This window comes from Staurois parvus, unplaced genomic scaffold (assembly GCF_062004578.1).
Source record: "Staurois parvus isolate SC_StPar_1 unplaced genomic scaffold, SC_StPar_1.0 ptg002922l, whole genome shotgun sequence".
In the NCBI taxonomy this organism is placed as follows: Eukaryota; Metazoa; Chordata; class Amphibia; order Anura; family Ranidae; genus Staurois; species Staurois parvus.
In genome coordinates, this window is record NW_028320718.1 from 206,753 (window position 1) to 232,546 (window position 25,794).

At 48.2% G+C, this 25,794-nt stretch overlaps 1 protein-coding gene and 1 pseudogene across 1 annotated transcript in view; both read right to left on the bottom strand.

The window, feature by feature from the left end:
• LOC149428919 (cytosolic acyl coenzyme A thioester hydrolase-like) overlaps nt 1-25,794 on the bottom strand; it is a 158,759-nt gene that overhangs the window by 124,745 nt on the left and 8,220 nt on the right. The window contains exons 3-4 of the mRNA XM_089666943.1: nt 17,487-17,501; nt 7,943-8,029 (exon numbers count right to left, since the gene is read on the bottom strand). Of these exons, the coding sequence (XP_089523069.1) occupies nt 7,943-8,029; nt 17,487-17,501 (102 nt within the window). The remainder of the gene's footprint in view (nt 1-7,942; nt 8,030-17,486; nt 17,502-25,794) is intronic.
• Nucleotides 2,415-2,537, bottom strand: LOC149428920 (U2 spliceosomal RNA; annotated as a pseudogene).

Genomic DNA, 25,794 nt, shown 5'->3' on the forward strand with positions numbered 1-25,794 from the left:
TTGGTATTAGTGGGAGGAATAGTGCCCCATCATTGGTGTCAGTGGGAGGAATCGTGTCCCATCATTGGTGTCAGTGGGAGGAATCGCACCCCATCATTGGTGTCAGTGGGAAGAATAGCACCCCATCATTGGTGTCAGTGGGAGGAATAGCACCCCATCATTGGTGTCAGTGGGAGGAATAGCACCCCATCATTGGTGTCAGTGGGAGGAATCGTGTCCCATCATTAGTATCAGTGGGGGGAATAGTGCCCCATCTTTGGTGTCAGTGGGAAGAATCGTGCCCCAACATTGGTGTCAGTGGGAGGAATAGTGTCCCAACATTGGTGTCAGTGGGAGGAATAGTGCCCCATCATTGGTGTCAGTGGGGGGGGGGGGGGGGGGAGGAATAGTGCCCCATCGTTGGTGTCAGTGGGGGGGAGGAAAAGTGCCCCATCGTTGGTGTCAGTGTCACCAATGATGGGGCACTATTCCTCCCACTGACACCAATGACACTTGCTGACCCCTGTTGCAGTATGGTGCTGCTGCAGCCAGCATACGTGGTTGCAGCAACACCTCTGTACAGCACACTTACCGGCCGCTCCTTCACTCTATTTTCGCGGGGCCGCTCGGCTCCGCCTCCTCGCCGGTGATTGGCCGCCTGTGTGCCTTTCCTGAGCTACAGTTCTGGCGGCCAATCACCGGCGAGCAGCCGTGCAAACATCCAGTGGCCGAACTGAATGAAGGAGCAGCCGCGCTTTCTGGACCGGATCCAGGTAAGAAACAGCAGCCCCTGCCCACCCCTGTATTCAGTGGCCCACCCCTAAAAAGTGTCAGCATGCCGTATACCGGCGTATAAGACGACCCCGACTTTTGAGAAGATTTTCGAGGGGTAAAAAGTCGTCTTATACGCCGGAAAATACATATATATTTTTTTTTTAATACATTCTTCAGATCTTTTTGTAACGTATAAAACTATGCTACTAGTAATTCCTGCTTGACCTCTGAAGCTAAAGATGGGGGAGGGGTTGGTTAAAAGCATGGCCCAACCATGAGGTTTTGCCAACCCCCAACAGCTAGTGAGAACTCATCAACACTGCAGGGAAAAAAGCCAGGACTGTAAACCTAGATTAGCACTTTGGGAATCCGCTTCAGCAATAGATCGTACTTTTCCTTTAAAACCAGCTAAAATTCTCCAGAAAAAAAAAAAAAAAGAAAAAAAAAAAAGAGAAACAACAAGAGAATTCTATTTGGCTCCAACATTCTCCAGCCGGATAAGCAGCAAACGATATGCTAATGAGCTGTTAATTTGCACACCTGCACTTGGATCAGCAATCCCAGCTAATTTATTGGTAAATATCGCACAAGTCAGCTGAGAGCCGTTGGAAGGCGAGGTGAGAAAAGTCGCTTCTAATTTTATGTGACTGAAATGGCGTTAAAAGCAGCGTACCCGGAGCGTGATGTGTACCAATCTGGAGGGAGAAGAGTGGAGGAAAAGTCACCGCCGTCTCCAGAAATACAACACGACATACAATCTGTAGTACACAGAGATAAGATGTTGTATTTTTGTATAGAAAGGTAAAAGAAAATTCCAAAACTTGCAATAGATGATTGGTTTTTGTTTTTTTTTTTTTAGGTGTGAACAAATGGAAAAGCCGTAAGTGAACAAAAAATGTGCAAGTGCAAAACACCAACACAGAAAAGTGCACTTAGGGGTGTGCATTAGTCCACCCCCCCCCCCCCCCCTCCGAGGGGTAGGACCTCTACCCTGATCCCCCCGGGGCACGTGGCTCCTGACAGGGACTGAGGTTTCCACGTGGTCCACCTAGCCAAAAGGCCTGGCGGACCTCTTTCCTTGTGGCTAGCCGAAGCCGACCACCAAGTACTGGCTCTTCCGAAGACAGACCTCCCCAGGAACAGAGGAGGAAGGAACCAAAAGGCCACACATCCTCCCCCTAGGCCCAAGGACCCATACGCTACCAGCCGTGAGAAAAAAAAACACACATTAGTGAAAGTGACTCAAACGTGGGAGAAAAAGAAATAAATAAGTATAAATAAAACAGTGGCCCTGTAATTGTACACTGGATGGGCCCCTGAGGCCTATAGTATAAAAATTGCCCTGGACTTAGCCCAAAAGGCCGAGCCCTAAAAGGCGCAATGCAGGAAAAGTGTTTGGGACAGTGACCATGTATACGTTTCACACTTGGGATCCCACCCCCATGTGCTACTAAGACCACCCCTGAGGCGACCACTCAGGGGGCACTTCTCTGCGGACTCTCTGCCTCCCCCGCCCCTGGCCAGACAAGGTAGATCCATTTTAATCAGAAGGAACTGGGCCCCTCCGGTTTTCCCAGGGGAATTACCCCAGGGCCCCAACTACCCGTGGGCACCTGTTCTGTTCCAGCCGGTACTAGCCTTCAGAGCCGCCATCATACCACCAGGGGTACTATACAGCCAACCATCCTCAACAAGAGGCAAGAATGACAGCGAAGCGCCCCCTTCTGGACATTGATAAGAACAGATACTACACTTGATCTTAGCCAAAAAGGCCGAAAAGTGATGGATGCAACAGATGATAGTTACACCAACTTCCTCCGCTGAACACAGATCACCCACATGCTGAACGAGGTCTAACCGGCACTAATGTGCACACAACCTCAAAGTTGAGCCCTTGCCAGATCCTTTGACCCCACACACAGCAAGGACTGAGAGGTCGGCGCTTCAGCAGGAAAAGAGGAAAAAAATGGGCAGGGGAAACAATGCTGCTGAAGCAGTTCACAGCTCATGGGGAGGGGGGCACACTTTGCAAATGGAGATATGTGTGTTCAGGTCCTAAATAGCTTTCAAATATACAACACAGGAGATACTAAAGAGGGGCAACTACTTATTACCCCATTCATAGCAAATTCTTGCTGATAAAAAGGGGGCTTCTTCCTTCACATGTTTTGCAATACGTGTTCAAGCTAGCCAACTGTGTCAAACTGATCTCGCTCTGGCCAACTGTGTCAAAGTGATCTGTTTCTGGCCAACTGTGTCAAAGTAATCCATCTATGAAAAACTGCATTAAAGTGATCCGTGTCAGTCATCCCTCTCTGGCCAACTGCGTCAGTCATCCCTCTCTGGCCAACTGCGTCAGTCATCCCTCTCTGGCCAACTGCGTCAGTCATCCATCTCTGGCCAACTGCGTCAGTCATCCCTCTCTGGCCAACTGCGTCAGTCATCCCTCTCTGGCCAACTGCGTCAGTCATCCCTCTCTGGCCAACTGCGTCAGTCATCCCTCTCTGGCCAACTGCGTCAGTCATCCCTCTCTGGCCAACTGCGTCAGTCATCCCTCTCTGGCCAACTGCGTCAGTCATCCCTCTCTGGCCAACTGCGTCAGTCATCCCTCTCTGGCCAACTGCGTCAGTCATCCCTCTCTGGCCAACTGCGTCAGTGATCAATCTCTGGCCAACTGCGTCAGTCATCCCTCTCTGGCCAACTGCGTCAGTCATCCCTCTCTGGCCAACTGTGTCAGTCATCCCTCTCTGGCCAACTGCATCAGTCATCCCTCTCTGGCCAACTGTGTCAGTCATCCCTCTCTGGCCAACTGTGTCAGTCATCCCTCTCTGGCCAACTGTGTCAGTCATCCCTCTCTGGCCAACTGTGTCAGTCATCCCTCTCTGGCCAACTGCATCAGTCATCCCTCTCTGGCCAACTGTGTCAGTCATCCCTCTCTGGCCAACTGTGTCAGTCATCCCTCTCTGGCCAACTGTGTCAGTGATCAATCTCTGGCCAACTGTGTCAGTGATCCCTCTCTGGCCATTTGCGTAAGTGATCCATCTCTGGCCAACTGTGTCAAAGTGACCGCCCCCCCCTCCGGCCAACCATGTCAAAGTGATACCTCTACGGCTACCCATGTCAAAACAATCCCTCTCCGGCCAACTGTGTCATAGTGATCTCTCTATGGCCAACTGTGTCAACTGAGTCCACCCCTCCCCCGGACGTGCAATATATATATATTATACACATACAAATACATATACACACACACACACATACATACACATACATATACACACACATACACACACATACATATACACACATACACACACACACACATACATATACACACACATACATACATACATACATACATATACACACACGTTGGCCAATAAAACAACGAACTTCAAACTCTGCTAAAACCAGCGGTAGACGTTTTCTGAAGTCCACCATTTATGTCCTCAACAATTCAGCCTAGCTTTTCTGTGGTTTGGAGCGCCCCACCCCCCCTCTACTTCACCGAGGAGGGGGCAAGGCAAAGAATCAAAGAACAGCAGACTGCAGTCCCCACGCTCCAAAAGGCTTGCTGAACTCATTTGCAACATATTATATCAAATAAAATGGAAATCGAGGAGAAAATGGAAATCGAGACTTCGGCACGGTTGCCTGTTCTGCTGAATACCGCCAGCAGTACGCCGATTGATTTCACTTTGTGCCCTTTAATATGCCTTGAGACCCAGCGTGAGTTCTTTCTAGCGGCTCTCATACCGTCTCAGGGATTCCCATTTATATATAGCAGCGGAGATGCATCTTCCCGTAACACCGAGACATATCATTAAATTTCAGAGGAGAGCGGAGTTGTCTGGATATATTACTCCGCTCTGTGCGGTCTTCCTTTAATAACAAAGGTCAGATGGCTGAGTGTCTATTGGAGCCTGGGGGGGAGGGGTGGGGGGGCAATCCTCTAAAAACAAAACACTCCATCATCAATTACCTGCAAGCAGTGACAATGGCCCCATATATTACATTAAATGGACATGTGAGGAGGGAAATGCTCGTAAGACAGCCTTGTAACTCTTCCTGCTAACAGCCGCTATGAGCCTGACGTATAAACAGTCACTGAGAATAAAGTGGATACAGCTTTCATTGTAACCAATACGATTTTATGTTATTTCCTAAAGCCGACAATTATTCTGCATATATTTGGCCTTCCCTGGTGATATCACAGAGGTCTCTAGGTTTCTCAATGCAATGCAGGCAGATCTCGGCTGGTGGGAGGGGTTGGCAAGGTACTGTACATAGCTTCCTGAAAGCATCACAGTCTCCTCAGTACTTCTCTCCAGAACTCTCAGCCCTGATGCAAGAAGAGTTCTGGCTCTAAGGAAAGTCATCAGACCCCGATTCATTGTTTGGGGGGGGGGCAGATCTGAGGACCCTGATGTTGTGAGGGGGTGACTCTGGGGACCCTGATGTTGTGAGGGGGTGACTCTGGGGGCCCCGAAGCAAGGAGGGGGTGACTCTGGGGGCCCCGAAGCAAGGAGGGGGTGACTCTGGGGGCCCCGAAGCAAGGAGGGGGTGACTCTGGGGGCCCCGAAGCAAGGAGGGGGTGACTCTGGGGGCCCCGAAGCAAGGAGGGGGTGACTCTGGGGGCCCCGAAGCAAGGAGGGGGTGACTCTGGGGGCCCCGAAGCAAGGAGGGGGTGACTCTGGGGGCCCCGAAGCAAGGAGGGGGTGACTCTGGGGGCCCCGAAGCAAGGAGGGGGTGACTCTGGGGGCCCCGAAGCAAGGAGGGGGTGACTCTGGGGGCCCCGAAGCAAGGAGGGGGTGACTCTGGGGGCCCCGAAGCAAGGAGGGGGTGACTCTGGGGGCCCCGAAGCAAGGAGGGGGTGACTCTGGGGGCCCCGAAGCAAGGAGGGGGTGACTCTGGGGCCCCGAAGCAAGGAGGGGGTGACTCTGGGGGCCCCGAAGCAAGGAGGGGGTGACTCTGGGGGCCCCGAAGCAAGGAGGGGGTGACTCTGGGGGCCCCGAAGCAAGGAGGGGGTGACTCTGGGGGCCCCGAAGCAAGGAGGGGGTGACTCTGGGGGCCCCGAAGCAAGGAGGGGGTGACTCTGGGGGCCCCGAAGCAAGGAGGGGGTGACTCTGGGGGCCCCGAAGCAAGGAGGGGGTGACTCTGGGGGCCCCGAAGCAAGGAGGGGGTGACTCTGGGGGCCCCGAAGCAAGGAGGGGGTGACTCTGGGGGCCCCGAAGCAAGGAGGGGGTGACTCTGGGGCCCCGAAGCAAGGAGGGGGTGACTCTGGGGGCCCCGAAGCAAGGAGGGGGTGACTCTGGGGGCCCCGAAGCAAGGAGGGGGTGACTCTGGGGGCCACAACGTAAGGAGGGGGTGACTCTGGGGACCACAACGTAAGGAGGGGGTGACTCTGGGGACCACAACGTAAGGAGGGGGTGACTCTGGGGACCACAACGTAAGGAGGGGGTGACTCTGGGGACCACAACGTAAGGAGGGGGTGACTCTGGGGACCACAACGTAAGGAGGGGGTGACTCTGGGGACCACAACGTAAGGAGGGGGTGACTCTGGGGACCACAACGTAAGGAGGGGGTGACTCTGGGGACCACAACGTAAGGAGGGGGTGACTCTGGGGACCACAACGTAAGGAGGGGGTGACTCTGGGGACCACAACGTAAGGAGGGGGTGACTCTGGGGACCACAACGTAAGGAGGGGGTGACTCTGGGGACCACAACGTAAGGAGGGGGTGACTCTGGGGACCACAACGTAAGGAGGGGGTGACTCTGGGGACCACAACGTAAGGAGGGGGTGACTCTGGGGACCACAACGTAAGGAGGGGGTGACTCTGGGGACCACAACGTAAGGAGGGGGTGACTCTGGGGACCACAACGTAAGGAGGGGGTGACTCTGGGGACCACAACGTAAGGAGGGGGTGACTCTGGGGACCACAACGTAAGGAGGGGGTGACTCTGGGGACCACAACGTAAGGAGGGGGTGACTCTGGGGACCACAACGTAAGGAGGGGGTGACTCTGGGGACCACAACGTAAGGAGGGGGTGACTCTGGGGACCACAACGTAAGGAGGGGGTGACTCTGGGGACCACAACGTAAGGAGGGGGTGACTCTGGGGACCACAACGTAAGGAGGGGGTGACTCTGGGGACCACAACGTAAGGAGGGGGTGACTCTGGGGACCACAACGTAAGGAGGGGGTGACTCTGGGGACCACAACGTAAGGAGGGGGTGACTCTGGGGACCACAACGTAAGGAGGGGGTGACTCTGGGGACCACAACGTAAGGAGGGGGTGACTCTGGGGACCACAACGTAAGGAGGGGGTGACTCTGGGGACCACAACGTAAGGAGGGGGTGACTCTGGGGACCACAACGTAAGGAGGGGGTGACTCTGGGGACCACAACGTAAGGAGGGGGTGACTCTGGGGACCACAACGTAAGGAGGGGGTGACTCTGGGGACCACAACGTAAGGAGGGGGTGACTCTGGGGACCACAACGTAAGGAGGGGGTGACTCTGGGGACCACAACGTAAGGAGGGGGTGACTCTGGGGACCACAACGTAAGGAGGGGGTGACTCTGGGGACCACAACGTAAGGAGGGGGTGACTCTGGGGACCACAACGTAAGGAGGGGGTGACTCTGGGGACCACAACGTAAGGAGGGGGTGACTCTGGGGACCACAACGTAAGGAGGGGGTGACTCTGGGGACCACAACGTAAGGAGGGGGTGACTCTGGGGACCACAACGTAAGGAGGGGGTGACTCTGGGGACCACAACGTAAGGAGGGGGTGACTCTGGGGACCACAACGTAAGGAGGGGTGACTCTGGGGACCACAACGTAAGGAGGGGGTGACTCTGGGGACCACAACGTAAGGAGGGGGTGACTCTGGGGACCACAACGTAAGGAGGGGGTGACTCTGGGGACCACAACGTAAGGAGGGGGTGACTCTGGGGACCACAACGTAAGGAGGGGGTGACTCTGGGGACCACAACGTAAGGAGGGGGTGACTCTGGGGACCACAGGGTAGGGAGGAGGTGACTGTGGGCACCCCGATGTAAGGAGGGTGTGACTCCAATGGGGTCAGAAAATGGCAGTCACATGACTACAATAAAGTTCTTTATCCTTGTGTTAAAACTTTATGAATTGATCCCAAATAATAATGCAGATAAAATTCAGAACTTACCTCCATGCACAAAGCCATGGAGTGTGCAATCCGAGGGCCCCACCAGATGGATCAGGCTGGACTGACTATATCCCACCGTGTACGGCTCTGCGAGAAAATGAAAAACAAAGGAAAAAAATAAATAAAACATCAAAAATACCAACAGGATCGGGAGTTATAATTATACAATGAAATGAAAGATTTATAAAAACGGCTATAACCAGCTTAGTGAGTGTTCCTGCCGCCCGCCAAGCACTCGCCACCATTGCTGGAAGACGACCACTTCTCCTATATAAATGTGTTACCTTGTGCTTTCCCTAAGACTTGGTTCACATTCCTTTGCGTCAAGTGTAGGGCAGCTCATTTGTTTCAATAGGTTGTCCTACCTGTGAGAAACACAGGGAAAGAAGTTCCCTACCATGGTTCTGGAACCCTTTTTGGGCATTGTGTGTCCCGTGATTCTGTTTGCATTTTTTGAGTGGAAAACTGAGCCGCGTGTTTTCAGGTGTCATTGAAATTAATGGACTGGAAATCATAGACCACACAAGGGCAAGGAGGAAATGAGCTAAGCGGCTAAAACAGCAAAAAGGACTGGTTGTAGGCTGGACTAATGAGGCAGGTATTGGTGTCCAGGTAAGTCGCTGTGGAGAGGAGTGGCTGGTAATTAACCGATGGCTGAGCAGCGTCTGAGCACTGAAACAAAAAAGCTGCTCATAAGTAGCAGGAGCCCAGCCCTGACAATTTCTCTGTGTTGAATAGGTTGAGACAGGATGATGTAGACTATAAGGCCAATAGTATGTGTATGGTCCTCCACATGACCGAGTTCAGACATTTTTTGACCAGTTTGGTGTGGAAGAACTTGAGTGGCCTCCACCCTATTGAACACCTTTGGAATGAACTGGAATGCCAATTGTGAGCCGGGTCTTCTCACCCAACATTAGTAGCTGATCTCACAAATGCTCTTTCAGATGGCAGGGGTTTTAGCAGTCTCCTGTTCTTTCACAGCATCGTGACAACCATCTTGGAAAGGTCCTTTTTTGTTCTAGCACGAATGTGCACAAAGATAGCTCCATGAAGACATGGATTGACCAGTCTGGCGTGGAGGAGCTCCAGTGTCCTGCACAGTGCGCTGACCTCAACCCTACTGAACCCTACCTTTAGGATGAATTGGAACAACAATTATGAGCCAGGTCTTCTCATCCAACATCAGCTCCTGACCTCACATATGTTCTTTTTGGTTGACCGGGCTTCTAGCCTTCCCCTGCGTTTCCAGTCTTGTGGCAACAGTTTGGGAAGACCTTATTCTGTTCTTCTATGACTGTCTATGGTTGAGCAAAACCAGCTCCATATAGATGTGTTAATCTATGATTAAGTGGGGGCTAAACATAATAGAGGGAGGATCCTGGGTGGAGTGCCACTGGTGAGCCTGTGCTGAACAATAAAGTTGATTTTACCCTTTGGAATTGGTGTACGGCTCCAGGGCATTGCTAAAACCATAAAGACATGGTTTGACCGGCTTTGTGTGGAGGAAATTTAGAGTCCTGACCTCAACTCCACTGAACACCTTTGGGATGAATTGGTAAACCAACTGTGAGCCAGATCGTTCCATCCAACATCAGTACTTGACCACACAAATGAGCACAAATTCGCATAGACACCCTCCAAAATCTTGTGGAACGGTTTCCCAGAAGAGCTGGGGAAGGTGAAGAAATTCTATATTAGTGTCCCATTGTTTAGGAAAGGAGAGTCCAACTCTATCCTTTGAACACAATGGTTCTGATCTAAGCCAGGTTGGTGGTCAAGGACAATACTGTGCAGCTGGAAGGGTTGGCTGGAGGCACACACTAATGCGCCTTAGTATACATTTTGCAAGCTGATCTAGTATTGATGAACTCACTGAAATGCACAAGAGCAGGTAGACTTTGTGAGGAGTCTGATTCCTAGGACTTCATATAGATGCAATGAATGAGCCATTTCTAACCATCCCAGCATAGAAAATTGCCCACAATGAAGGACCAATGATAAAGCTACAATGGGAACTCCCTCTTAGGAGGAGGCAAGGCTTTCTATTATGTTGCCCCAATACAAAAGAGGTCCGCTATGCAAAAATTGGAGAAGTATACTTTCTTCCTAGAGAGGCTACTCTGCATGCATGCCCCAGGGAGCATTGCCTGACGTGTGCTCCTGAGAGTCTTCACCTGCTAGGTAGAACCAAATTGCCTAAAAAGTGAATGATGGTTCTGATAGAAAAATGTCAGAGCACACAGTGCATCACAGTTTGTTGTGTATGGGGCTGCGAAGCCACAGGCCGGTCTAGGTGCCCATGCTGACCCGTGTGCACAGTCAAAAGCACCTACAATGGGCATCAGAACTGGACCACGGAGCAATGAAAGAAACTGGCCAGGTCTGATGAATTCAAGAATTGTTTGAGGAACAAAAGTCTGGGGTGTTAACTTGGCTTCCAAATTATCCAGATCTTAGTCCAATGGAGCATCTGTGGGATGTGCTGGAAAAACAAGTCTGATCCATGGAAGCCCTCCTTGCAACATACAGGACTTAAAAGGATCTGCTAGTACTGTGATACCACAGCAAACACGGAAAGGTTTCTTCAGTGAGAGCTGTGAAAATGAGGAATAGACTCCCTCAAGAGTTGGTTCTGACCAGCTCAGTGGCCTGGATTCTTTACTGGATACACAGAATATAACTGGATAGTAATATTTATAGGTAGAGTTGATCCTGGGAATATCCAATTGCCTCTCGGGGGATCAGGAAGAATTTTTTGTCCTCTGCAGGAGCAAATTGGATCATGCTTTGCTGTTTTTTTTTTTTGCCTTCCTCTGGATCAACTGTGGGAATAGGATTATAACTTTTTTTTTTTTAATGTTTGAACAGGATGGACTTTTGTCTTTTTTTCAGCCAAACTAACTACAGTGAAGGAAATAAGTATTTGATCCCCTGCTGATGTTGAATGTTCTCCCCTCACAAAGAAATGATCGGTATAAATCGAATGGTAGGTGTATTGTAACACTGAGAGACAGAATACAACAACAAATTCAGCAGAAATACGTCTAACAAATGATGACTGATCTGCATGTTCATGAGGGAAAGAAGGATTTGATCCCCTATCATTCAGCAGGATTTCTGGCTCCCATGTGTCTCTCATACAGGTAACAAGCTGAGATTAGAAGCAGTCTCTTAAAGGGAGTGCTGCTAATCTCATTGTGTTACCTGTATAAAAGACACCTGTCCACAGGAGCAATCAAACCATCAGATTCCAAACTCTCCACCATGGCAAAGACCAAAGAGCTGTCCAAGGATGTCAGGGACAAGATGGTAGACCTACACAAGGCTGGACTGGGCTACCAAACTATGGCCAAGCAGCTTGGTGAGAAGGTGACAACAGTTGGTGCAATCATTCACAAATGGAAGAAACACAAAACAAGTGTCAGTCTCCCTAGGTCTGGTGCACCATGCAAGATCTCACCTCGTGGAGTGTCAATGATCATGAGAACAGTGAGGAATCATCCCAGAACTACACGTGAGGATCTTGTCAATGATCTCCAGGCAGCTGGGACCAGTCACCAAGAAAACAATTGGTAACACACTACGCCGACAAGGAGTGAAATCCTGCAGTGCCCACAAGGTCCCTCTGCTCAAGAAAGCACATGTCCAGGCCCGTCTGAAGTCTGCCATGAACCTCTGAATGATGCAGAGGAGGACTGGTGGAAAGTGTTGTGGTCAGATGAGACCAAAATCGAGCTCTTAGGCAGCAACTCAACTCGCCGTGTATGGAGGAGGAGGAATGCTGCCTATGACCCCAAGAATACCATCCCAACTGTGAAACATGGTGGTGGAAAGATTCTGCTTTGGAGGTGTTTTTCTGCTAAAGGGACTGGACAACTGCACCGCATCAAAGGGACGATGGACAGGGCAATGTACCCTCAAATCTTGGGTGAGAACCTTCTTCACTCAGCCAGGGCATTGAAAATGGGATGTGGATGGGTGTTCCAGCATGACAATGACCCAAAACATATGGCCAAGGCAACAAAGAAGTGGCTCAAGAAGAAGCACATTAAGGTCCTGGAGTGGCCTAGCCAGTCTCCAGACTTTAATCCGATTGAAAATCTGTGGAGGGAGCTGAAAGTTCGAGTTGCCAAACATCAGCCACCAAACCTTAATGACTTGGAGAGGATCTGCCAAGAGGAGTGGGCCAAAATCCCTCCTGAGATGTGTGCGAACCTGGGGGCCAACTCCAGGAAACGTCTGACCTCTGTGATTGCCAACAAGGGATTGGCCACCAAGTACTAAGCCATGTCTTGTGAAGGGGATCAAATCCTTCTTTCCCTCATGAACATGCAGATCAGTCATCATTTGTTAGACGCATTTCTGCTGAATTTGTTGTTGCTATTCTGTCTCTCAGTGTTACAATACACCGAACATTCGATTTGTAGACCGATCATTTCTTTGTGAGTGGGCGAACATTCAAAATCAGCAGGGGAGCAAATATTGTAGACCTACACAAGGCTGGACTGGGCTACCAAACTATGGCCAAGCAGCTTGGTGAGAAGGTGACAACAGTTGGTGCAATCATTCGCACCAATCATTCGGAATTCTCCTTCACTGTATGTATATGTAGCATATCTTCACAGGTCTGGTGGAGTCCATGCCTCAATGGGTTAAGGCTGTTTTGGTGGCAAAAAGGGGACCTACTTAATATTAGGTGGGTGGTCATAATGCTACGGCTGGTCGGCGTAAATTCTGCTTCCATATATGATGCTCAGCTCCCGTAAAACGAGAGAATTAATGGGTGATAGTTCAGGAGTTCATCCGAATCCTGGAACAGCCAACATTCAGACTGACCCTGGGTTTGGACCAAGCTCATCCCCATCCAAAGAGGAAGGGGGGGACCTTTTAAGGGAAGGCCCCAGAGATGGTGGCCTGGTTGGTTCACCTGGTTTCTTGAATAACTTGTTGCATCTGTTTTCCACATTCTATTTGATTCCAGAAAGGCAATTTACCCCGAGATCCTCTCATCTTCCAGGAAGAGTTATTCACGTTCGTTTTCCAGGAAAACACCTGACGCCACCCCACCTATTCTTCGAATTCCGGTAATTATAAAGGGGCCTGGAGCACCTCTCTAATGTCTTTGTACCTTTTCACAATAGCGAGTGAACAGATGATACCGCGGCAGGCCACACGACAACAACCATATATTCCTATCTGTATAATTAGGCGGCTTGTAACGAAACCCGCTGTTCCAGGAACACCGATCTGCCGTCATTATACTTTCATGAATAAATCACTTTCCTTCGCCGTCTGAATGGTGCGACCGGAGGAGACGTCTGCCAGAACCTGGACGCTTTCCTGTACTGTAATCGTCCTGTTCGCATGATAAGCTGCGGAGTCTAATACAATCAGGGCGGAATATTTGAGTCCGATCCTGACACACGGACAAGGATTACTGGAATCAATTAATGCGCACGCACCACTGAGCGCAGCTAGCGTCGGGCTGAGAGGAGCCGTGTAAAGTGACATGTACTGACACAGTCACTGAAGGCAGACAGGACTTGTCTAATGTCCCGAGAGTTTGGCTGCAATCACACTATAGCGGAAAATTGGGCGCATTTACCAACCGTGCAAAGAGCGCGCGTTGTGCTTGTGTTGTCATCCATTGTTAATGGCACCTTACACATGGCAAGCAGATGCGCGTTTTCTTTGCACAACAAATGCACCAAAATGCCCGGTGAGCAATGCGCAAAGCTTGACACACAATAAAAAGGACAAGAACTACTTGGTGCAAAAATAAAAGGTTCTGTGCCCTCCCCCTCTCTCTCCTGTGCCCTCCAATAATGGGATCAGGAGGGCACAATATTGGGATCAGGAGGGCACAATATTGGAATCAGGAGGGCACAATACTGGGGGGGTCAGGAGGGCACAGCACAGGGGGAGTAAGGAGGGCACAGCACAGGGGGAGTAAGGATGGCACAATACTGGGATCAGGAGGGCACAATACTGGGATCAGGAGGGCACAATACTGGGGGGATCAGGAGGGCACAATACTGGGGGGGTCAGGAGGGCAAAATACTGGGGGGGTCAGGAGGGCACAGTACAGGGGGATTAGGAGGGCACAATACTGGGATCAGGAGGGCACAATACTGGGGGGGGGGGGTCAGGAGGGCACAATACTGAGGGAGTCAGGAGGGCACAGGACAGGGGGAGTCAGGAGGGCACAGTACAGGGGGAATCAGGGGGGCACAGTACAGGGGGAGTCAGGGGGGCACAGTACAGGGGCAGTCAGGGGGGCACAGTACAGGGGCAGTCAGGGGGGCACAGTACAGGGGCAGTCAGGGGGGCACAGTACAGGGGCAGTCAGGGGGGCACAGTACAGGGGCAGTCAGGGGGGCACAATACAGGAATCAGGAGGGCACAATACTGGAATCAGAAGGGCACAGTACAGGGGGAGTCAGGAGGGCACAGAACAGGGGGGGGGGGGTCAGGAGGGCACAATGCTGGGATCAGGAGGGCACAGTACAGGGGGAGTCAAAGGGGCACAATACTGGAATCAGGAAGGCACAGTACAGGGGGGGGGGGGTCAGGAGGGCACAATGCTGGGATCAGGAGGGCACAGTACAGGGGGAGTCAGGAGGGCACAGTGCTGTGATCAGGAGGGCACAATACAGGGGAAGTTGGGGGGGGGGGGCACTATACTGGGATCAGGAGGGCACAATACTGGCATCAGGAGGGCACAATACTGGCATCAGGAGGGCACAATACTGGCATCAGGAGGGCACAATACTGGGATCAGGAGGGCACAATACTGGGATCAGGAGGGCACAATACTGGCATCAGGAGGGCACAATACTGGCATCAGGAGGGCACAATACTGGCATCAGGAGGGCACAATACTGGCATCAGGAGGGCACAGTACAGGTTCTGGGGTGCTGCCATCGCGGGACAGCATAGTAAAAAGCATGACTGTCCCGACAAATCCGGGACATTTGGCAAGTATGATTTAATGCAAGATTATCATGGGGCCGCCATGCACCTGGGGCCCTTGGGCAGTGCCCATGCATGAAGACAGCCCTGAATACACAGATCAGCAATCACATTATGACCAGCCACCTAATACTGAGTAGGTCCCCTTTTTCCTGACCCGGCCAGGCATGGACTCCACTAGCCCTCCAAAGGTACGCCATGGTATCCGGCACTGAGCCGTCAGTAGCAGATACTTTAAGTCCTGTAAGTTGGGAAGGGCCTCCATGGATCGTACTTGATTTTCCAGCACATCCCACAGATGCTCAGCTGGATTGAAATCTGTTGAATTTGGAGGCCGAGTCAACACCTTAAACTTGTCATCGTGTTCCTCAAACCATTCTTAAACCATGCATGGCGCATTGTTGTGCTGGAAGAGGCCACACAATACAGTTTCCATGAAGGGGTGTACTTGGTCACCGACCACGTTTAGGTAGGTGGTACACGTCAACTAGCGTCCAATGAATGGCAGGAGACCAGGTTTTGCAGATGGGAAATACAATATATGAGAGCAGCAAGAAACACGTGTAAGGCCTCATTCACACAGGACGATTCGATCCATGTCCGGTGCAGGGCCGGGTTTTGCTGGCAAGGGGATGCACAGATGTTCCACGCGCATCAATCAGAATCCAGCGTCCGCTGGACTGATGTATACAGCTCTGGTTGGTGGCGGTTGCCTCGCTGAGTATTAAATAGTCCCGTCTTGTAATTTCTTCCCTCGCGTCAGAAACCATGAAGTGCTTCCAATGGTAATAAACCCCAAACCGAAAAAGTATTCATTTGCAGCATAAAAATTCCTAGATGTGAAGGCTGCATTAGTTTTCCTTTTTAGGCTTTCTTCCTGCTATTTTCATGTGGTGAACGTCCTTTAAAAACCAAGCTGTCCAGCAAAAGTGGCAGTTAGAGGGTTGAGACAAAGCTTACAATAATCAGCTTTCATTTTTTCACGCAAAGCCTTTATCTCCAAAGGTCCGGTTCACACTCCATGCGTTTCAGTTGCTTTTTCTCTGCCTCCAAAATGCACAGAAAGTCGGTGATATGGTGGTTAGTGTCATAGTTCACATCAGTGCTTGCAGTTTGAGTGCATTCTGGTTGCAGAAAAAAAAAAAAAGAACAGGCTGCGTTTTTTTCTGCACAGAACTGTACTGGAACGTGGTAAAAATACATAAAAAATAAACCCGGACGCACCGGATCTCACATGGAAGAAAAATATATTTGAAATATAATTTAAAAATATTCTTCCGAAATATATTGACATATTTGAAATACTACATTTTTGGCCGTATTCAATATATTTCAATAAATATTCACACTGCATGTTGAAATGCTTTTTTTTTTTATATATTACAAAATATTTTTAAAAATATATATTTTTAAAATATATTCTAAAGATTTTTTTAACATATAAAAATATAAAAACATATAAAAATATTTTTCATATATTTTGTAATAAAAACACATTTAAAAAAATAAAAATAAAAATAAATTAATATATATATTTTTAAATATATTGAATATGGCCAACATTGCAGTATTTAGAATTTATGTCAATATAGTTGGGAAGAATATTTTTTAAAATATATTTTCTTTAATTATATTCTAAAGATTTTTTTAAACATAAAAAAAAGTAATTTTAACATATATTTTTACATATATTTGTAAATGCATTCCAAAAATGTAGATTTGTATTTTTAAAGACATACAGTGTATTTGAAATGCATTTTAAAAAATATTTTTTATATAATTTATAATAACGCATTTCAACATACAGGGTATGTATATATATCTATCGATCTATAGATATATATATATATATATATATATATATATATATATATATATAGAATATGGACAAAATTGTAGTATTTCAAAGATATGTCAATATATTTGGGAAGAATATTTTTTAAATATATTTTTCTTCCATATGGGACCGCATACATCCCTATTTAAGTTGACGGAAAAGAGATTGGTAAAAATGAACTGGAATGCATCAAAAACGCACCGGAATGTGTCAAAAACGTGCACGCGGAAACGCATCCAGAATGCATCTGGACTGCGTTTCTATAGTGTGAACCGTCCCTAAAGGAAAAAAAAAAAAAAATGTTACTGTAACAGATTATAAAGTACTGGATGGAGTTCGGCTTCAATTTGTTAGTGTATCTAAATCTGCTAGTCCATCTAACACTCCCCTCCCCCCAGACTAACAACGCTGCTGTCCAAAAGGTGCCCCCTGTGCTCCTTCCTTCAGAGTGGGGGCGCTCTAATGCAGGAGTGATGTTACTGGCCAGATCACCAGAAGCAAAAAGAGTCTAAAAAAAAAAAAGAAAACAAATGCAGCTGCCACCTCTAATGATTGGGAAGCTGCAATACAGGACAGTTCTGTTTCTGGGGTTTAATACCGATTTAACGTTTCATTATTACGAATTTATTCTTTAGAACAATCATGCAATTTCTGATTTTACTGTGGAGATATTTGAACTCGACAAACAAGCACACATGCAAAGATCAGACAACACCGACACAGATCACTCACCTTTATTTTGTCTGTCTGATGCAACAACAAATAAGATATTTAGAATGAAAACCATCAAAATTCTGGATCAGTCATGGAGTTTTTTTTATTTTTAAATAACAGTTTAAAAAAAAAAAAAAAAAAGATGATGATATGATAGAATCCATGGATAGTGCAACGATCGGTAGGAAATACGGGAAGCACAGAAAACAGGAATTCAGCGATGTGAATGAGACTTTAGTGGTTGCTCAGGGCTCTGGTTGGTTGGTGTGATCTGGCTGTTATCAGCCCAATAAAAAAAGAAGAAAAAAGGAAAAAGGAAAAAAAGGCTTTTTATATCGACAATAAATAGTATAAAGATCTTATGAAAAAAAAAAATTATATATATATATAAATGTCACACTACTACCAGCCGTAACCTCCGCAACCTTAACCCTGCCCCCTCCACTCTGCAGCTGATCAACTCCATGACCGCATCCTCCCCCTGTCCTGCCCCGACTTGGCTATGACCGCCTACAACAACGTGCTGTCAACAGCCCTTGACTCACTAGCGCCTTTAACCACACCCAACATCAGACCCCGACCGCTCCAGCCCTGGCAGACTGATCACACCAAAACCCTCAAACGACACAGTCGTGCCCTGGAGCAACTATGGCGCAAAACCAGATCCCAACAAGCCTTCACCCGCTACAAATCTGCCACACCTACACCTCCTCCCTTCACGCTGCCAAACAAGCCTACTTCCTGATCCTCATCAAGACCCTCTCCTCCAATCCTCGCCGACTCTTCTCCACCTTCAACTCTCTACTCTCTCCACCCAGCACCTCACTCACTGCCCTTGAGATTGCCAATCACTTCAAAAACAAGATTGACACAATTCGCAAGGACATCGCCGCAACTCACACGCCCTCTCAACCCGTCCCCTCTCACTCAGCTACCCCCTCATCACCCCTCTCCCATGGCCCCACCACTGCTCTGACCTCCACTTCCACCCCACCCTACATTCCTCACACTGAAGCCCCCCCAACATTCCGCACCTTTGACCTTACTACCATCGAGGAAGTCTCCAAGATCCTCTCTGATGCCCGCCTCACCACCTGCCCTCTCAACCCTATCCCCTCACAACTCCTACGACCTCCCTCCCCCTCCATCCTACGCTCCCTCACCCACATCTTCAATCTCTCCCTCTCCTCCGGCACTTTCCCCTCCCCTCTGAAACATGCACATCACCCCCATACTTAAAAAGCCCTCCCTGGACCCCAATGACCCGAACAACCTCAGACCGATCTCCCTGCTCCCATTTACATCTAAACTCGTCGAGCGCCTCGTCTACACCCGCCTATGCTCTCACCTCAACGACAACAACCTCCTCGATCCCCTACAGTCCGGCTTCCGTCCCCTACACTCCACCGAAACTGCCTTACTCAAACTCTCCAACGACCTGCTAACCGCCAAAGCTAATGGCCACTATTCAGTGCTCCTACTCCTTGACCTCTCCGCAGCCTTCGGCACAGTCGACCACCCCCTTCTCCTCAAAAAACTGCACTCCCTCGGCCTCAGAGATTCTGCTCTCTCCTGGCTCTCATCCTACCTGTCACAACACTCTTTCAGCGTTACCTATAATGCTACCATCTCCCCCTCACTCCCCCTCTCTGTTGGGGTCCCTCAAGGCTCTGTCCTCGGGCCCCTTCTCTTCTCCATCGACACCTCCTCCCTTGGCCAACTCATACACTCTCACGGCTTCAACTACCACCTCTATGCCGACGACACACAAATCTATCTCTCAACCCCCCACCTCACCCCCTCGGTCTCCGCCCGAATCACACACCTACTGAGCGACATATCAGACTGGATGTCGCTCCACTTCCTTAAACTGAACCTCTCCAAAACCAAGTTTCTTGTCTTCCCCCCAGCCCGGACACCACCCCCCATTGACTTCTCTATCATGTCCAACAACTCCACCATCAAACCCGCCCCGCAGGCCAGAGTACTTGGTGTCATTCTGGACTCCAACCTATCCTTCTAGCCCCAAGTCCAATCTTTAACAAACTCATGCAGACTCCGCCTCCGCAACATGCAGACTCCGCCTCCGCAACATGCAGACTCCGCCTCCGCAACATGCAGACTCCGCCTCCGCAACATGCAGACTCCGCCTCCGCAACATGCAGACTCCGCCTCCGCAACATCGCCAAAATACGCACGTTCCTAACCCCAGAAACCACTAAACAGCTCATCCACTCCCTCATCATATCACGACTCGACTACTGCAACTCCCTCCTCACTGGCCTGCCTCGCCGCTGGCTATCCCCGCTTCAGTCCATCCTGAATACGGCTGCCAGACTTATTCACCTTTCCAACCGCTCCATCTCCACCACCCCTCTCTGCCAATCCCTCCACTGGCCTCCACTTAGTGTCCTCCACCCCCCTCTGCCAATCCCTCCACTGGCCTCCATTCAGTGTCCTCCACCCCCCTCTGCCAATCCCTCCACTGGCCTCCATTCAGTGTCCTCCACCCCCCTCTGCCAATCCCTCCACTGGCTTCCGATTGCGCAACAGATCAAATTCAAAATCCTAACACTGACGTACAAAGCCGTCCACCATACTGCCCCGAACTACATCACTGACCTAATATCCAAGTACCACCCAACACGCACACTCCGCTCCTCACAAGACCTCTTTCTCTCTAGTTCCCTGGTCTCCTCCTCCCATGCCCGCCTTCAGGACTTCTCCAGGGTGTCACCCATCCTCTGGAACGCCCTGCCCCAACCCATCAGATTATCACCTACTCTCCTCTCCTTTAGGCGCACCCTGAAAACCCATCTCTTCAAGGAAGCCTACCCCACCCCCTGCTAACTTGCCGACCTCCTCCACTCTTCCTACCACTCCATCCCCCACAGTATTGTATTGGTATTGTTCTGTCGCATGTTCTGTCCCCCTTTGTAATGTACAGCGCTGAGCCAACTATTGGCGCTTTATAAATACTGTATAATAATAATTTATATATATATATACACACACACACACACACACAGTTGTGTTGAAAATACTAGCAGTCAGACATCACTAACCGGATCAATCGCTGTTTTTGGTGGAAATGATATTTCTACATGGCAAATAATTTCCTAGCAGGTGTAGTAGAGTCATAGAAATCCAACAGACCCAACAGTCATGACATGCATGCTGCTGATTTTGTGTCATTGAATCACTCATTGAGGGGCGTGTTCACAATAATAGCCGTGTGGAGTTCTATTAGTGACGTCATTCATTCTTTGAAAAACAGGTGGCAATGATTGCCCTTATTTAACCACCTCCTGTCCGGCCGTTGTATATAAACAGCCGGACGGTGGCACTGCAGGGTCGGGTGGCCGTCTATAAACGGCCTCCCCGCACCCTGCTTGTGCGCACTCCCTGGGAGCGCGCAGCACCGCGATCCGGTGCCCGCTGTGTCCTCCGGACACAGTGAAACACCGATCGTCGGACGGGACCTCTGTGTGAGGTCCCGATCATGTGATCACTGATTGGCCAATCAGTGATCACATGCAAAGTAGTAAGCAAGATGTCACTTCTGACATTGCTTACTACGTGTGAAATCTGTGAATGATCACAGAGGTCACATGGTACAAGGCTATTCACAAACGCCTTGTACCATGTGACAAGCTATGACCAATCACAGCTCACTCAGTTCTTCTCAATGAGTGCAAGAATGCAGCCAGAGAGAAAGAGAAATGATTGCTTTTACATCCTATATGGGTGTAAAAGCAATCAGTGTAAAAAAAAAAAAAAAAAAATCTTCCTCACCCCCCACAAGTAGTACAGTGTCACCATGGTGACACTGTACTGCTAGGGTGACAGTATGTAAAAAAATAAAAAAAAAATAAAAAATATAAAAAAAATAAAATAAAAATGTAAAAAAAAATGTTTAAAAATTATAATTTTTGCTTATAAACTAATTTGGATTTTTTTTTTTACTAAAGAGATAACGGAATAAATTTTGGCTAAGATTTATGATGAAATATTATTTATTTGCAAAATTTTATAAAAAAAACACTTTTTTTCAAAATTTTTGGACATTTCATTTACATAGCAAAAAAAATACAAATCCCAGCGGTGAATAAATACCACCAAAACAAAGCTTTATCTGTCTCAAAAAAATGGTAAAAAATTCATTTGGGTACAGTGTTGCATGACCGCGCAATTGTCATTCAAAGTGTGATAGCGCTAAAAGCTGAAAATTGCCCTGGTCAGGAAGGGGGTAAAAGTGTCCGGTCTGGAAGTGGTTAAGGAAGGAAGGCAGCAAATGTTGGACATGCTGGTTACAGTGCATTTCTCTCTGAAATTCTGAGGAAAATGGGTCGTTCCAGACATTGTTCAGAAGAACAGCGTACCGCGATTAAAAAGTTGATTGGAGGGGAAAACATATAAAGAAGTGCAGAAAATGATCGGCTGCTCAGCTAAAATGATCGCAAATGATTTAAAATGGCGACCAAAACCTGAAAGATGTGGAAGAAAGCGAAAAACTACCATTGGAATGGATAGAAGAATAGCCAAAATGGCGCGGACTCAGCCAACAATCAGCTCCAGGAAGATGAAAGAAGGTGTGACGTTCCCTGTGAGGACTGTTACAATTAGAAGACGCCGATGTGAAGCCAAGCTATCTGCAAGAAGTCCCCGCAAAGTCCCACTGTTGGGAAAAAGACGTGTGCTGAAGAGGTTACAATCTGCCAAAGAGCACATTGACTGGCCTAAAGAGAAATGGCGCCACATTTTGTGGACTGATGGAAGTAAGATTGTTCTTTTTGGGTCTAGTGGGCGGAGACAGTTTTTCAGACGACCCCCAAACACTGAATTCAAGCCACAGTACACTGTGAAGACCGTGAAGCATGGTGGTGCAAGCATCATGATATGGGGATGTTTCTCATACTACGGTGTTGGGCCTATTTATCGCATACCAGGGATCATGGATCAGTTTGAATCCATCAGAATACTTGAAGAGGTCATGCTGCCTTATGCTGAAGAGTGGGTGGGTGACTCCATGCAACACAGATGTACAGCAGTTCTCAGAAACAGTGCGACTACAACCAAATATTCATGAAGTCATTCAAAGGAAAGCAAAATCTTCAAACATTTCTCAAGTTTATACAGTGAATGTTGGAGTTTGTAAAGAAGAATACAAACACGGCCATTTTTTTGAACCGTCTAATATTCACTTTTCTTCCATTTTTTTTAGAGGAACAACACAAATTTGATGTATTTTTCTTCATGTTGTGATTTGGAATAGAATGTGTCGTGTTCCCAATGCATTTGTGTGGATGGAAAGAAAAGCTATTAGAAGGATTTGCAGCTTTAGTCACTTTTTTCAACACACTGCTATTATTTTGAACACAACTGTACATACACACACTGCTGTGAGAAAGTATTTGTCCCCTTCCTGATAATTTTTTTTTTTGCATATTTGTTACAAACATATGTTAATATTATACAAAGATAACCCGAGGACATACAAAATGCATTCCTTAATGGAAAAAAGCTGTCCAAACCTGCCTGGCCCTATGGGAAAAAGTAATTGCCCCCCCTTGAACTGTGATTAACAGCATTTTTTGGAAAACTGAGTTAAATTTCACTTGCCGCCTCCAGGCTTGATTATTGCCAGACCTGTTGAATCAAGAAATCACTTCAATAGAAGCTGTCTGACAAAGTGAAGCACGGTAAAGGATCTCAAAAAGCAACACCTCATGCTGCAATCTAAAGAAATTCAAGAACTGATGAGAAACAAAGTCCTTGCCACGTATCAGGCTGGAAGGGTTACAAAGCCATTTCTAAGGCTTCGGGACTCAAGCGAACTCAGGGCAACAGCACCATGTTTTTATGTCTGGTCATAAAAAAAAAAAAAAAGAAAAAAAAAAAAGGTGATTCTAAATAGTCAATGAATAGTATGAAGCAATGAAATGCGCACTGAGTCACATTGTCTCCACCCCCTACCCACCTCTGAGCACCATCAATTGGTTCCACCCCCTACCCACCTCTGAGCACCATCTATTGGTTCCACAGCCTACCCACCCTCCCAGTACCTCCCATTATAGATAGTACAGAACCAGAGTATCATTTTGTATTCATTTGTATGGAATTTGTTTATAACAAGAAAAGCATAAAAATAGATCCCCTGCAGCCAGGAAAAGACCCCCTCCAGCAACAATAGACCCCCTCCAGCAACAATAGATTTCACCCTCCAGCAACAATAGATTTCACCCTCCAGCAACAATAGATTTCACCCTCCAGCAACAACAGGCCCCCAGTAGCCAGCTACATTAGTCAACTGCCCTCCCCAACAGTAGATCCCTTCCAGCAACATTTGACCCCTGGCAACAACAGATCTCCCCAGCAATAGACAGCCATACAAAATAGAGGTCTCCCAGCAACAACAGACCCCCAGCAGCCAGCTACAGTAAACACCCCCCCCCCCCCAACAGTTGATCCCTTCCAGCAAACAGAGGTCTTCTAGCAACAACAGAGTATGGCTCAAATAGTACCGCACAGAAATTGCATGTGGTTTGCACTGGAATGCGGTGCAGTTCCTATGCGAATCACATTTGATCCGTGTGAACGCGGGTTGAGACTGTATAAATGGAAAAAGGAGTATAACGAGCGCTGGACAGTTTTTAGAGCGAAATAGAGAAGCAGCTGGCATGAAAGGCAAGCCTCCAAAACGCCTCGTGGTGGACAATCATATACAAAAACATGCAGCGCTAGAGTGAATAGATCTATCTCATAATATGGAGTGACCACTTATTAAGTGGTCACTCCATATTATGAGATAGATCTATTCACTCTAGCGCTGCATGTTTTTGTATATGATTGAGACTGTATAAGTCTAGGTTCATCTATGCGTTTTCTGCAGCATTTTATAGAAACACACAGCAGTCACAAAGCAGTCCATTTACCACGATTTCCTATGGGACGCGTTCACATCTCCGCGTTTTCACCGGTGCGTTTTTTGGAACGGGTCGGGGGCCTTTTTTATCAATGCAAAATGTTGCGTTTTTCGACATTGGTTCGATAGACTTCAGTGGAGATGCTGCAGAAATGCATGTAGTGCGCTTCTGATGCGTTTTAATCTGCCAAGCAACAAATTGGGGAAAAAAAAACCGCATCAAAAATGCATGTGCAAAAAATGCAAAACGCACCCCAGAAACGGATCAAAACTCAAGCTGCATAGGTGTGAACCGAGTCTAAATGCACATAAATAGTGAGCACATTTCATCACCCGGGACAACCGCCCACAGGAGTAAATGGCTGTCCACACAGATCGCCTGCGACCCGGATCGCCCAGCTTCCCGCAATTAGCGGCGTAAACCCGCACTCAGCCATTCGTCACTATGGCCGGCCTTGCACCCCGAGTGTGTCAGTACGCCCGGAATTTGTACCCTACGAGGCCATGTACCCGCGTGTAGGAGACGTTATGACATTGTAACGATGACGACGATGGAAACGTCTCTGGAATACGAGGGTCGCTTTCCGATCCCGAGACCTGCGAAGGCGCCGGAGTCGCACACAGTGCTCTACAGAAGTAACCAATATTGTTAGATTGCCTCTCCATGTCAATCCCCCCCCCCCCCCCCCGGGGAGCTGCAAAACCAATAAAATCTGGCGCCAGCTGTACGGGAGATCTGGTTACCAGAGAGATCTCCGTCTTCGCTCTTGAGGTAATAAAAACGCTTTATTTGGAACATTAGATCAGAGGCCTGCGGGTTCCGTTTACCGCCATCTTTATAGAGAAGAAACAATCCCGCAGGCGGGGCGGACAGGTTCATTCCGTGTATAGCCAGCGATTCACAGTGCAGAGCTTTTATTTGTGGAAATCTGCTGCTTGAGGGCTGGTTCACACGACATGCGTTTAAGTTGCTTTTTTCTGCATCCAAAACGCACAGAAAGTCGGTGATATGGGTGTCAGTGTCATAGTTCACATCAGTGCTTGCCGTTCCGGTGCGTTCCAGTTGCAGAAAAAAGAAAAAAAAAGTAGAACAGGCTGCGTTTTTTCTGTACAGAACTGTAGTGGAACAAAACGTATCAAAAATGCACTGGAACACACCAAAAAAGAAAAAGGTGAAAAAATGAACTGGTATGCGTAAAAAACACACTGGAATGCATCTAAAAAGAAAAAAAAAGGGGAAAATGAACAGGACTGCATAAAAAACGCACTGAAATGCATCGGAAAAATAAAAGAATGGGGGGAAAATGAACTGGAATGCATAAAAAAATGCATCAAAAAAGAAAAAGGTGAAAAAATGAACTGGAATGCATAAAAAAAGAATCAGAACGCATCAAAAAATAC